Source organism: Mchenga conophoros, linkage group LG4, assembly GCF_057382185.1.
Source record: "Mchenga conophoros isolate Kocher_MC1m ecotype Shallow Benthic linkage group LG4, M_conophoros_male_GT1.1, whole genome shotgun sequence".
Classification (NCBI taxonomy): domain Eukaryota; kingdom Metazoa; phylum Chordata; class Actinopteri; order Cichliformes; family Cichlidae; genus Mchenga; species Mchenga conophoros.
Genome location: NC_140529.1, coordinates 34,241,517 through 34,255,831, shown reverse-complemented (window position 1 = coordinate 34,255,831; position 14,315 = coordinate 34,241,517). Strand labels below are relative to the sequence as shown.

The 14,315-nt window shown below is 39.8% G+C and overlaps 2 protein-coding genes across 3 annotated transcripts; one reads left to right on the top strand and one right to left on the bottom strand.

Moving 5' to 3' along the window:
- Positions 1–632: 632 nt before the first annotated feature.
- Positions 633–9,948, bottom strand: cd2bp2 (CD2 (cytoplasmic tail) binding protein 2). The gene is made up of 7 exons (XM_085271996.1): positions 7,472–9,948; positions 7,062–7,140; positions 5,956–6,085; positions 2,811–2,968; positions 2,049–2,613; positions 1,887–1,972; positions 633–1,173 (listed from the first exon to the last, which is right to left on the bottom strand). The coding sequence occupies exons 2-7, from the start codon at positions 7,134–7,136 to the stop codon at positions 1,063–1,065; spliced, it is 1,125 nt and encodes a 374-aa protein (XP_085128122.1). The 5' UTR covers positions 7,137–7,140; positions 7,472–9,948; the 3' UTR covers positions 633–1,062.
- pheta2 (PH domain containing endocytic trafficking adaptor 2) lies at positions 8,657–11,512 on the top strand. Of its 2 annotated transcripts, XM_085271997.1 has the most exons (4): positions 8,658–8,976; positions 9,955–10,043; positions 10,136–10,436; positions 10,726–11,512. In XM_085271997.1, exons 2-4 carry the CDS (start codon positions 9,963–9,965, stop codon positions 11,127–11,129), a joined length of 786 nt encoding a protein of 261 aa, XP_085128123.1. In that variant the 5' UTR covers positions 8,658–8,976; positions 9,955–9,962; the 3' UTR covers positions 11,130–11,512. The 2 variants fall into 2 exon arrangements, with proteins under 2 accessions (XP_085128124.1, XP_085128123.1); XM_085271998.1 differs by having other exon boundaries at positions 8,657–10,043.
- Positions 11,513–14,315: the final 2,803 nt, after the last annotated feature.

Genomic DNA, 14,315 nt, shown 5'->3' with positions numbered 1-14,315 from the left:
ACATCTCGATATATGTAGGCCATAAGTTTTGTTGAAAGGAAGATGAATGTTGCAGTCATTTATTTAACAATAAGAAGGGGGAGGGTTATAGCTTATACTTCTTTATACTCCCTTTTTTTTAACATAAAATGCATAAAAGTTGAGTCCCTTACATTCAATTAAAAGCCAGACCTCATCTGTTTAAAAGCCTGGAAACATTCACAAATTCTGCTAAGAATAGTGGTCAAATATCAAGCCAGAATTATTCCAGTAGCTTGTTGATGGCTACCAAAAGCATCTGGTTGAGGTCCAACTTGCTAAGGAAAGTTTAGCAAAATATTAGTGGGTTGTATGTATGTTTGTCTGTATGTATACTTTTGACCTTGTGTGGATTAGACAAAATCCAAAATAAATTCAAACATGTGCACCCAGTTGTTCTTTTTCAAAGACATTAAAGATGTATGCTGTCTAATCATTCGACCTTGGAAAAAGAATAGTTCCAAGAATCAATTAAAATCCCCAAATTACCATGACATTCACACCCATGAGTGGATGTAAACTCTTGACCACAACTGTATCCATCTGTGGAACCAGTGAGGATGCTTTCACACACTGCTTCTTCTTTTTGGCTTGTTTTAAATAATGACACTCTGTAATATGTGATTTTTTTTATTATGTCCAGACAGTAAAACCTTATCATTTAAAGAGGGTGTACCTTTTTTTTTTTTTTTTTACCATGGTTATAAGTGTAAAATACTCTACAATAACTGAATAATTCAGTCTCTCAAAATGTGCTACATGTACCGTCAACTGGAAAGGCTATTTAAACTTTCAGCACATGTCAAGAAAGAAATAAAACACAGTGAGCTTAAAATTGAGTCATCTGATTCTAAGATTAACAGAAACATGTCAGATTACTTCACCACATACATCATTTATTTAAAAAAAAGTGTACAGAAAACAAAACCAGTGTTAAAATGGCAGATCTGAAACCAAAGCCCTAAAAAAAAACATGAAAAGGCTGAGAATTGATTGTAGCTGAAACATAATATTATCTTCAAAGTTTTCAATACTCGATGTAAATCATGTATAGAGTTCAAAGTCCAGTCTCTTGGAGCTGTAGAACTGCGATCCCTCCTGGTCCACCCTCCTACAGTAAACACCACTGCTGAAATAGCCTTCATCCACCCAGTCCTGGAAAGACACCAGAAGATAAGATATTTCAAATTTCAAAGCTGAATGTCATTAGTGTTTTTAAAATTCCTTAAACCTAAAAGCTCTTAACTCTATGAGGTTCATTATTACATTGCTCTAGATCCACAACAAACACCTTTACAATTAGGATAATGTACAGTATAAGATGCTATAATCTATTCATTAATTTTCTGCCTCTTATCAGCCGAGACACCCTGACCTCTTCTTCTCAGCCACCTGCTCCAGCACTTCTAGGGGGGAAACCCTCCCAAACAGTCAACCTCACCCTATCTCAGCCCCCTTCCAAAAAGGCTCATTTCTGCTACTTCTATCTGTGATGTCATTCTTTCAATGACTACCCAAAACCATAGCTGAGATTAGGAGCATAGACTGACCAGAGAATCGACACCTTCACACTCTGTCTTCAACACAATCGATCAGTACAGTGTCTGCATTACTGCAGATGCTGCAACAGTCTGAGATACTTCGAGCAGCAACACCTCCCCAACACGGAATGGACACTCCACCCATTCCCAGTTGGAAACCCAGGCCTCAGATTTAGAGGATGAAAAGATTTTTGGTCTAAAAAGATTCGATTACCGTTATCGATGGCCAGAGAGGGAACCATTTCCCTTCTGATTATTTTAAACAGTCACCTACAAACACTTAACAGAAGTCCTGTTATTCAATTTCAAGTAGTTTTAGGAGAGTACCTGCATCTGCTGGCTTGTGAAAGGGCCGTAGACTTCTGAATTATCCTTATTTTCCCACTTGTACTCCCACATCACTTCATCGCTCACTGGATGGAAGGCAAAATGGGATTAAACCAAAAATACAGTCTTTGAAAATTAAAGCAGATAAAATAACTAAATTACCTCTATTATTGTCATCTTTGTCCTCAGCTGTTTCACCATGCTTCTCATCAAACTTGTCAGCAAACATGTCAAGCTCATCTCCTTCCTCCTCCTCACCCCCCACCGCTGGCCGCTTGCTAGTCATGCTCTTTAACATGTAGGCCAGTTTTTCGTAGGTTTGCTGATAGATTTCAAACATCCCGGATCCAACCAGTCGGTCAGCTAGCGCTGTGAGCCGATCAAGCTTTTCTTTATCCCCTTTGGTCTCCTCTGTGGATTTTTCTTCTTCCCTCAGCTTTCCCTTCTTCCGTCCTCCAAGGCCTCCTAACCGACGGAGCGCTGTAGCGACTGTTTCTCCAGGCTGCAGTAGTTCGATGACAGCTTCAGTGAGCTGGTGCTGTGTGAAGGATGCCAGTGGGTCCTCTGGAGGCTCTGCCTCTTCCTCCTCCTCCTCTTCTTCTTGGTCTGCTTGCTGTTCTTCTCTCTGTTTTTCTTCCTCTGCCTCATCCTCATCACCTGCTCTGCGTGTCCTTTTGGCTCCAAGACCTTTCTTCTTTTTTTTGAAAGGCTGCTCTCTTATTCTCACCTGAAGAAAGAAGAGACTTTTATTACTGAACACTGTTTAAAATATGAAGCACCTGTCACCAAAATGAGATTACAAACTCGTGAAATACAAAGACACCAACACTCAAAAGCAGATTTCGGGCTGAAAAAAGCAGACAAAAAAATAAAAACAGTGAGAGAAAGAATAAACAGTGGTGTAATACAAAGGAACTCAATTACCCAGTCAATGTTATCAAGCCAGTTGTCTCTAATCTGTTGCTCCTTTTTGATGAAATAGTTCCCCTCTGAGTCAAAGTGTCCTTCTTGCATCTCCTCTTCCAGGTTGAAAGGAGTAATAGAAACTCCCTCATCAAAGTCAATGGTTGCTCCCTCTTGACCTGAAAACACAGTTGGCATAGTCGTATTAACCAACTACTCACAAATGATGCTTACGGGTTTTTTCCTGGATTAAAGCGGGTCTTTGGCAAAGCAGTATGTATGTGTTGCTATATTTGCATTTTGTTATTTATGACCATTTATTTCACTTGTGATTTTCCATTGGCTGTGACTAAAAACCCACTGGGGTGCTGCCAAAATTCGCTCTATGTAGGAAAACCCCTGATTGAGCCAAAACAACATCTTTCACTTGCATAGGACAGAAATCAGAGAATTCAGCACCCCTTCTCGCTAAAATGGGTTTGATTTCTTTAAAGTGGGATTAGGTAGGGACACATAATTAAGCACTTTAATCTTGATCAGGACTTTGGATTCCCACAATTAAATGAGTATAATCCTGTGATATTTAGAATACATGCTCCAACAGTTAAAACCTTGACTACCTAACCACATGTGTGAATGTACCACACAAACTGAAATTACCTAGATGTAGTCTGGATGACTAAAACAGTGTTAAAAGACAGATATACAGGGTGGGCCATTTATATGGATACAGCGTAATAACATGGGAATGGTTGGTGATATTAAAGTCCTGTTTGTGGCACATTAGTATATGTGAGGGGGCAAACTCCTCAAGATGGGTGGTGACCATGGTGGCCATTTAGAAGTCGACCATCTTGGATACAACTTTTGTTTTTTCAATAGGAAGAGGGCCATGTGACACAGCAAACTTATTGGTAATGTCACAAGAAAAACAATGGTGTGCTTGGTTTCAACGTAACTTTATTCTTTCATGAGTTATTTACAAGTTTCTGCCCACTTATAAAACATGTTCAATGTGCTGACCATTGGGTTGGATTGTCAATGCAACCCTCTTCTCCCACTCTTCACACACTGATAGCAACACCGCAGGAGAAATGCCAGCACAGGCATCCAGTATCCGTAGTTTCAGGTGCTGCACATCTCGTATCTTCACACCATAGACAATTGCCTTCAGATGACCCCAAAGATAAAAGTCTAAGGGGGTCAGATCGGGAGACCTTGGGGGCCATTCAACTGGCCCACGACGACCAATCCACTTTCCAGGAAACTGTTCATCTAGGAATGCTCATGACCTGGCACCCATAATGTGGTGGTTCACCATCTTGCTGGAAAAACTCAGGGAACGTGCCAGCTTCAGTGCATAAAGAGGGAAACACATCATCATGTAGTAATTTCAAATATCCAGTGGCCTTGAGGTTTCCATTGATGAAGAATGGACCCACTATCGTTGTACCCCATATACCACACCAAACCATCACTTTTGTTGGTCCAACAGTCTTGTAGGGATCCATCCAATGTGGGTTAATGTCAGACCAATAGCGTTGGTTTTGTTTGTTAACTTCACCATTCACATAAAAGTTTGCCTCATCACTGAACAAAATCTTCTGTGTGAACTGAGGGTCCTGTTCCAATTTTTGTTTTTCCCATTCTGCAAATTCTGTGCGCCGATCTGGGTCATCCTCGTTGAGATGCTGCAGTAGCTGGAGTTTGTAAGGGTGACATTTGTGAGTAGCTAATATCCGCCAAAGGGATGTTTGACTAATGCCACTCTCCAGTGACATGCAGCGAGTGCTACGCTGTGGGCTCTTGCTGAATGAAGCTAGGATAGCCACTGATGTTTCTTCTTTAGTGACAGATTTCTTGCGTCCACATTTTGGCAAATCCTACACTGAACCAGTTTCACGAAACTTAGCAAGCAGTTTGCTGACTGTAGCATGGGAGATGGGTGGTCTCGCAGGGTGTCTTGCATTGAAATCTGCTGCAATGACCCGGTTACTGCGTTCACCAGATATCAACGCAATTTCGATCCGCTCCTCACGTGTTAACCTCTTCGACATGTCAATGGCTGCGAACACAGAGAAACTTGTAAATAACTCATGAAAGAATAAAGTTATGTTGAAACCAAGCACACCATTGTTTTTCTTGTGACATTACCAATAAGTTTGATGTGTCACATGGCCCTCTTCCTATTGAAAAAACAAAAGTTGTATCCAAGATGGCCGACTTCTAAATGGCCACCATGGTCACCACCCATCTTGAGGAGTTTGCCTCCTCACATATACTAATGTGCCACAAACAGGACTTTAATATCACCAACCATTCCCATGTTATTACGCTGTATCCATATAAATGGCCCACCCTGTACATGCTCCAACAGTTAAAACCTTGACTACCTAACCACATGTGTGAATGTACCACACAAACTGAAATTACCTAGATGTAGTGTGGATGACTAAAACTGTGTTAAAAGACAGATATACAACAAAAATAAACTGTTTGGCACTGTAGAATTGCATTTGCACTGCATTTCGTTGCCCTGTACCTGTGCATGTGCAATGACAATAAAGTTGAATTCTATTCTATTCTAGAAGGTGTCCCGCTTGTCCCTCAGAGTGACTCATCATTTGGTGTTTCGAAATGCTTTGGGTTTAGCAACTAATGTTAACAAAGTAGAAGTTATATGCAAAGTGCTGTGTGTCTGCACTTTAAAGCAACACAACTAACTAAAAAGACAGTACGACCAATGCATGAAGGCCAAGTAAAACAAGGCAATGCTCAAGTGAATCCTCCAAAATTTGCTCAGATAACACAAGGGTGTACGATGTGTCTCTGTAACTGTTCAGCTGACAAAGACACACTGAAATCACCAGTCAACTAAAACTCATTTGGCCAAAAATTACTGTCAACTTAACAGACCTATGATATGTTATCCCCTTCAGCAATTACTTTTCCAAAGTGGCACTACCTCTACTATACGCAAAACATTCCAGGGGGAAATAAAAGGAATCATAATATCTCATAAAATCCAAATTCTAAGAAATCAAACTGTCCCTTTAAAGAAATAAAGGGACAGTTCTAAATTTGACTCAATGTGGGGGAAATAAACATGTGAAGAGTAAACAGGACCACTTAAGAGTTACAGATACAGCTTAAATAATCAACATACCCTCAACATCATCACTGTCTAAAATATTATATTTGCTGCTGTTTGTGTCCTCTCCTTCATCCTCTTCATCGCTGTCAAGGGAATGTTTACCCTTAAACCTGGAGCCTGGTCCGCTGACAGCTTCACAACTCTATTTCGAGAGTAGAAGAAAAATAAAAATAACACAAATATTTCACCAAGTGAATTGAAATGACATAAAAAAGATGTATTGACTACTCCTATTTCATCAATTCGTTTTTGAAAAATAAACAAAACAGACACACACACAGAGTAGTGTGCTTTTAATGGTTTCGTCCAAAGAAAAAAATAAATAAAAAGGCTCTAACATTTTATTAAATGTGCCAAAGCACACGAAAAACTCTCTCAGTTAATGCTGCTTCTGCTGTGGTCAAATTGAATTCTTCGGCCACCAAATATAGTCTTTACTAGAGTAAAGGTTATTTGCTTATACGATGCATCTGTGTTTTTAGGATGACTATGAACTACAAATGACTGAGGTTTTTAATGTCATCAATTATATTTGCTGTACAATAATTCCATCCTGGGAAAGAACAGCTCAAAAAAAGCCGTTAAAAGCCCAAATTTAGCATGACATTCACGCCCTGACTGTATGTAAACATCTGCAGCTTTGCACTTGCTTTGAGCATCTCTGGTACAGATGCTTATGTGGCGTTAAGCTGTCTCTTTAGAACATGTTGCTAACTAGTTTGTTACATCAAAAGCTGAAACACTGCTAAATGACCACACATTTGCGTTTTTCAATACACTAAATATATAATAGATAAACACAGGCCAATATGTTGACATCAGATTATTTCACTCTACGAAAGTTAGTGTTAGCACCACCTAACTTTCTATTATTATTGACTATATACACAACTGTATGCATGACACTGACAAATACTTCAGAGCTAAATTTCGGTAACTGACTTATACTGGCGCATTATTGTGCCATTTTAACATTGGAGATATCGAAAGTACGTGTGTGATGCTTGGCTGTAAACAACTAGTAAGAATCTAATTGCACTACAAAATAATTATTGCTAACCTATGCCACCACAGCAGTCTATACTTTTTAAATAACCGTGTAAAGAAGACAGCATTACCTTTTTATTCGGGACATCGTCTTCGAGGTCAAACTCTCCGTTGCCATCCTCAAATGTTACTTTTCTTTTCGACATGGTGCTACAGGAGGAAAAACAGTGACTCTTTTATTCCCGTGAAGTGGAGGTGAAGGTGAGCTGTGATGTTACTTGAGCAGTTTTATTAAACTTTTAAGGCGCGTAGCCCTGTAACGTTGTAATAATTAGCCCTGAACATGCAACTCAGGTTAGCTCTGTGGCTAACATGTTAGCCAAAAACATGAGCTACAAACCACATGCAAATATTACATCTCAAAACGCCTTTGTAGATGTGAAATAACATTTACTGAGTATAATGTTTGCACGCTATAGGTGAAATATGAAAAAGAATCTATTAAAATAATGTTTTGCTGTAAAATGATGTAAAAACTTGCCGAAAATTATTCAAACGACGTTCGTTTTCGACTCAGTTTCTTCTTTTCATGTTTTCACGTTGTCGTTAACAAACAGCGATACGGCGCACTACCGCCACCAGCTGACGAGGAGTATGAATTGGCTTGTATTGTCTTGATGCATGCTCAATCATCCAGGTAAGTAAAAATCCCAAAAGTTGATTCTGTTTACTTAATCATCCACTGAAAACGCTAGATGAACAGAATCAGCTTTTGGGGAATTGGATCGTATATTTCAGAAATACGTGTATTACAGACGTATATAGTGAGTTGTGTGTGAGGCTGGACAATTAGAAAGGAGAAAAGAACTTGTTACGATTGGTTAGGCAGAGAGGTCGGGCTGGATGGGATTTAGTTGTTAAAGATAGAGATAGAAAAGTACTAATGAGTAAAGAGAAAGTTCTTAGACTTAGAGGTGGCGATGAAGGAAGAAAATGCGTGAGATAGGAGAATAGTTAGTGAAAGTCAGTAGGAGCAAGACAGAATACATGTGTGTGAATCAGAGGCGGGTGTAACAGTGAAGCTCCAAATGCTAGAGGTTGTGAAAGTGGATGGGTTCAAATACCTGGGATCAACCATCCAAACTAAAGGACAATGCTCTAAAGAGGTGAAAAAGAGAGTGCAGGCAGGGGAGTGTTGGTGGATACAAGTGTCAGGGCTGATGAGTAACAGAAAAAAAGCAGCAAGAAAGATTTACAAGGTGGTAGTGAGAGATGCCATGATGTGAAGACTGTGGCACTTACAAAAATACAGGAGGCAGCGATGAATATCCAAAGTATATAAGACATCCAAGGCCTTATATACCAAGAAAGGGCTCCTCAGTGTATAAGGCCTTTGATGTCTTTACACGTTGGAGCCTTTTAGATTCTAAATTCTCTGAGGGCCATAAGGATAAAAAGGATAAGTGGATGTCAAAAACAGACACAAGCAAAGAAACGATGAGCTACATTTTCAGGAGGCCATTTAATGTTTTTCTGCTTTTAGATATATGGATAAATATATACTTTTTCTGAACAAAGTTCAAGATACAAGGGACATTTGCCTCACATACAATGAGAGACTTGATCTAAACTTAACTGATATTAAGTTTAGATCAAGTGACAGAAAATGCAGAAGTGAGAGGGCTGAGCATCTCACTTCCAGGTAGCACTTCTTGTCAGTAAGGTTGGTTTCAACTGCCGGTGTATGACCCATCAGCTCAAAGCAGACTCAAGCGCAGAGGCGAGAGAATATAATGTTACCAGGGTTTTGTTACCAGGAAGTGGGTCGAGTTATTTATATTTCAACGCTCGTCCTCTTGTTCATGAGGGAGAACCGGTGGTAGTAACCTGAAACTATACATTCAAACATTGTCTGGATCTGGAGGAGAACAATCGGCTTCACGAGCAGGAATGACAGGAATCAAAGAAAATATGTGCGAATGTAATTAAGGTAAAGTCCACGCGAGAGGGCAAACTGACCCCGTGAGCGATTTATCATTGGCAGGGGTGAGTCTGAGACACCGTTTTCTATTATGTCACTGTTGTTTATAGTTACTAGACAAGAGTGTCGGATTTTGGTCGATACAATTTAGCTGCACAGCTATACACCTGTTTTCACTGTGACTGTAACTTACTTATAGAAAAAGCTCGTAATGGTTGAAATAGCAGTATGAACACAGCAGTACAGCAGTAATAAATTTACTGTGTTGGATCTAGTTTTTACTGCTGTATATGCAAGTATTGCAGTTTTTCGGTTCCTCCGTGACATGACATGGCGAGATTATTTAGCGTGGCTTAAATGGCTTAAAATTCATTCAAATCACATTTAAAAGACATTAAAATCAAAAGCAAAAAGTTAAAGGTACACAAACCAATTAAAGTTAAATAATCTGTACACTTTTAATATTTGCAGACTGTTTCACTAGAAACAGAAGATAAAATCTGCCTTGCTTGGTTTCACTGTAATAGGGAAAACAGAGTAAGCTTGACTCTGATGACCTGAAATATCATTGCTTAATTTTTTCGAATTATTTATTTAGTTTTGAGTCCGTTTTTTGAGTTTTTTCTATTGTTTCAAAATGTTTCATTTTGTGTTGCTACGTTGTGGATGCGGTCGACTCACAGTCATGTAGAAAAATCAAAGCCTTGTGTAAAATCAGGCAGGTCATGTTAATAAATGTAACTAACCTGACACTGACTAAAAATGATGTTAGTTTTATTAGTACACATACTTTTCATAATTTTCATCAAGTATTTTTTCATTTTTATTTGTTTTCTTGAACACCTGCCTTTACTTTTTAACTTTCATGGATGTTTTGTATCATACCAACAAATCCATTTTGCTTTGACACACATAAAACAAGTACAGTAATTTAAGGGCCATGCATGTTTTGCCGTATCACTCTTCTGTCATGTGTTCGTTACATCTAGTGCAGATTTTGGTATAAATATCATCCGAATGCATCAGCGCTTTCTCCTTTTCAGGTGTTGTGATGAAGCTTCATGAGAAGATTTTAACCCATTACCTCTCGTGCACATCTCCAGTGGATAAAGAGGGATATCTCAACAAAAGGGTTTGAGATGATATACATCATAAACAATGTGAAATCACTTTTCATGTGCAAATACAATCTTTTGACTTCATTTATCTTAAATGTCCCCGTAGAAAAAACGAAATGACACCTACCACCGGCGGTGGTTTGTCCTGAAGGCAAACTTGCTTTTTTACCAGGAGCGCCCAGCTGACAGACACCTGCTGGGTGTCATTGTGCTGGAAGGGTGTGCTGTTCAGCACTCGGAGACCGATGGACATTTTACCTTCTCCCTGGTGTTTGGGCCTGGACTCAAAACCTACAGATTTGCAGCAATAGATCGCCAGGGTCAAGAGAGTTGGGTGAAAGCTCTCCACTCAGCCAGCCACTGTTACCTCTCCATGGTGGTGAAAGACCTAGCGAGACAGTATGAAGGTGTGTTAGGAGTACTGCCACCTATACATCAAATTCTCGTGTGTTTTTTGCTTTCAATCAGCCATTTTTATATGTTTTTAATCTATGGTTTGCCCAGCACTTAAACAGCTCACTGAGCTTTTAAAAAAAATATAAAAATAGAATAGTCTGGTTTGATTACAGCAAGTTATTTCCCCTAGTCCTGAAATATCACAGCACATAACCTGAATGTAAAATTTAACTGTTGAAATTTTTACACTTTATATATACAAGCAGGGTTCTCTGTTCATATTTTGGTTTCTATTCACAGAAGCTAAGCGGCAGCAAAGCCTGGGTGAGTCCCACCCCTCTGTCAGTGCCCTCAAGCTGCCCACAAACAGCTTCTTATTCACCACAATGCAGCAAACAGCAGTAGTCAGAGAGGGGAGGAGCTTCAGTGCCAGCACCCTTTTACAAGCACCTTCCATACCAGCTAAAGTAGTGGCAAAAAAATCCCCCAAACTCTGGACCAGGAGACATGCTTGTGTCACACCTCTTAATGGACCAGCACCTTTGTATGGGGAGTGGCCTTTGGTGGGATTTGACCTGTTCGAGGATTTTAGCAAACTCCATGATTATTATGGCCAGGAAGTGAAGAAAGTGCGAGAGGACTGGCTGAAAAGTCGTCAAAAAGAAGAGGACCACACTGATCAAGATCTTATTGACCTGGGGTGAAAGAAAAAAGAGTTTAGTGTTTCCTTAGGAGGAACTGAGATGGGGTGAGTCATGTGTGTCAAAGAGGAAGCGAGCCTGTTTTAGTATTTTGACATTTTTGGCAGACACCTGACATCTGTCTGATCAACGCCGGTCATTTTTTAGATTAGCTTTAAACTCTTTGCAGAAAGTTCAGATTTTCTAGATTCTGTGAAGAAAACACACTGGAATGTAAAGCAGGGTAGATGCTGTTCAAAGGGGCCTTTTCTTTTTATATTTTATGGCAATATTTTACACCTGTGATTTTCTTGCTGTGGGATGCCCACCATGATGCAGTGTTAAATAAAAGAGTATTATATGAAATTCACTGTACGATCAAATAAAACATGTCTATTGTTTTTTTATGACTTGTAACTGGTTCGTTGGCATGTTGACACACAACTTTGATGCACAAAATACAAATAAACATAACTCCTAAGAGCCCCTTCTTAAATCTACGCCTGTGATTAACAGTGGTGGTAAGAAAGTCCATGTTCTGAAGGAAGATGAGCTTAAATACCATCCAAAGCAAAAGAAAGGAGAGAGTGCAAGCATGAGTGTCACCGGTGATTTGTGACAGAAGGATGGCAGCAAGAGTGAAAGGGAAGGTTTAGAAGATGGTAGCGAGACCGGCTACCATGTATGGTTTGGAGATGGTTGCACTGACAAAAATACAAGAGGTGACAGAGTTGAGGATGTTAAGCTTTTCATTTGCAGGTTAGAAATCAGTACATCAGAGGGACAGATCAGAAAGTCAGAGCGGCAAGGCTGAGGTGGTTTGGGCATGTAAAGAGCAGGGATTGTGGATACACTGGACAAAGGGTGGAGGAAAACCACAGAGAAGATTCATGGATGTAGTGAAGGAGGGTTTCTGTGACAGAGGAGGTAGATGAGCCGCTGTGGTGATTTCTAAAAGGAGCAGCCGAAAGAAGAACAAGCAGTGGATGGATGACTGAGAACCTGCACAGAGAAGAAGAAGCAGTGAAGGAACATGAACAGTAGAGGGAGCTGCAGGCACAGTGTGTGACTGACTGATTTATAGACGCATGCAAGAGACACAAAGAATGCAGCTGGTGTTACATATTTAAGAAAATTTAGTGGATTTAGTTAAGTTAGTTGCTGCTTACTTTTATCAGCAGCGTCCACAATTCAGCTGTCCTGCAACTTGAAAAACAACAACAGACACCTGAAGTGCTTTTGAAATTCACTGAATGGCGACTGATGTAACACAATCACAGATGGACTCAAATAACCAAATAGAGTAACCTCAGACTGGACGGTGATCAAACACACATTATGACATTACAAACTCTCATGTCTCCCGTGTCACTCCAATTTGCCAAGACCGTCTTCCCCATAGGTCAAGCAGGGAGCTTCTCCACATTCCAGACCCTACATACACACATACCAATCATCCAGAAATGATAGATGGCTTCTCAAGAGCGTGGTGGGATGCATCACATTACAGCACAGGCACCTGCAATGTACACACATATCTGTATGAAAGCATTCCCTCGCCACAGCGGCGATTAAACACATTGTGCAGACGGTGAAGTCAGTAAACTGCAGCAGTTGACACATCTGTGAAAAGTTTGAGATGTTACAGCTCGTTTGCATATTTCTTAAGAAGTGCTTGACACTCGTGTCCAACTAGAAGGGCCAGTTTGAAGAAAAACACTTTGATTTATTAGTTTTTTTTTACCGAAGACCGATTTTAAAGTCATTACTTTTCCCTTTCAAAAAGACAAATCTATGAGGAAGCCATTGAGTTGTTGTTATTATTTTCAATCACATAAAGAACATGAATAAAAAACCCAAACACACACAGTGTTAAAACAACAGGCTAAATGATGTTTAAAGCAGATACAGTGGTCACCATATGCTGATATTAGAAGCAATGCAATCTGTTGTAATACTTTAAAATGTTCCACTGAAGTAAGTTGCAAGATCTAACTTGTTTAAGTAAATCCTAAAGTGTAAAAGCAGTGAATGATTATTGTGGGAGCAGATTATGGAGCCGCTTTTAAAGCTAAAACACAGAGTTTCAGTGTAGTTTAATATGGCGCTGCACGTGTTGGCACTGTCACCTCACAGTAAAAAGGTTCCTGGTTTGAATCATTGTTTCTGCGTGGAGTTGCCTGCTTCAGTTTCCTCCCACAGTGCATTTCGTCTCATGTATGAGCGATAAATGAAGTGTACAGAAAAAAATATATACAGGCAAATCTTATCTTATCCACTTCTTCCTCTTAAAAGTAAAAACTGACACCATGTGGTGTGATACATATAACTCCTGCAACGAGATGTTGATGGTCTAGTGAAACAGAGGTCAAAGGTCAACAAGAATACAAAGTAAGTACTGAGACTCAGACCCTGGAATTCCTGCACGTCCAGTGAAAACAAACACCAGCCTAATTCAGATTACTGAGGGACTGGAAACCAGTGAAAAGCAGAGATGTGACTCATCGGTGGCTGGTGGGGAGATAAGTGGAAACACAAACAGTCTCAACCACAGAACAAAAATAAATGTGCCTGATTAATGAAATGAAAACAGATTATCTCTGAAGTAGATTTGGATATAAAACCTGAAAGAGCAAATGAAGGAAAGCATTTTGCTATTTGGGGGGGGGGGTGGCGGCACGTCGACAGACTGTTAGGTTTATTTAGCTATTTTGGTCGCACTCAGCTGTCCCTTTTATGCTCTTCTGGGAATGTCTGCTGCCATCACCCTGCCAAGTAATCCCTTTATATTTAAGGGGGTGGGAGCCTGAGGGGTAGACGGTGTGAGAGGGGGCCAAACAGGTGGGAAAGTGTTCATGACTGTAACCAATCAGAAAACACACACCTCTGTAGTGATGAGAAGGCAGAGCCTCAGACAGAGATTAATGGTGCTTTCAATTGTCTGGCATGTTGTCGTACATTTAAGGCTCGCAACACCCCTTCAGAAACAACAAACACACAAAAAATGAGAAAAAAACGACTTACACAGAAGAGCAACTCACACTACACATTGCAAATTAATTGCCATTCTGCTTGTAAAAGGTAGTATTGTAGTTTTCAGGCCTCAAAATTAATCTTATATATGAAGCGACTATCTGCTTCCACAATCAAAATTGTATTTAACTAAGGGACAACATATAAATGTACATGTTTAAAAATTAAATTACTGGT

Coding starts and splice junctions, on each gene's coding strand:
- cd2bp2 (XM_085271996.1), bottom strand. CDS start 7,136: ATGTCGAAAAGAAAAGTAACATTTGAGGATGGCAACGGAGAGTTTGAC. Junction 2,614..2,810: donor GGCTTGATAACATTGACTGG/GTAATTGAGTTC, acceptor TTCTTTCTTCAG/GTGAGAATAAGAGAGCAGCC. Junction 1,174..1,886: donor TCACAAGCCAGCAGATGCAG/GTACTCTCCTAA, acceptor GTGTCTTTCCAG/GACTGGGTGGATGAAGGCTA.
- pheta2 (XM_085271998.1), top strand. CDS start 9,963: ATGAAGCTTCATGAGAAGATTTTAACCCATTACCTCTCGTGCACATCT. Junction 10,044..10,135: donor AGGGATATCTCAACAAAAGG/GTTTGAGATGAT, acceptor ATGTCCCCGTAG/AAAAAACGAAATGACACCTA. Junction 10,437..10,725: donor CCTAGCGAGACAGTATGAAG/GTGTGTTAGGAG, acceptor TTCTATTCACAG/AAGCTAAGCGGCAGCAAAGC.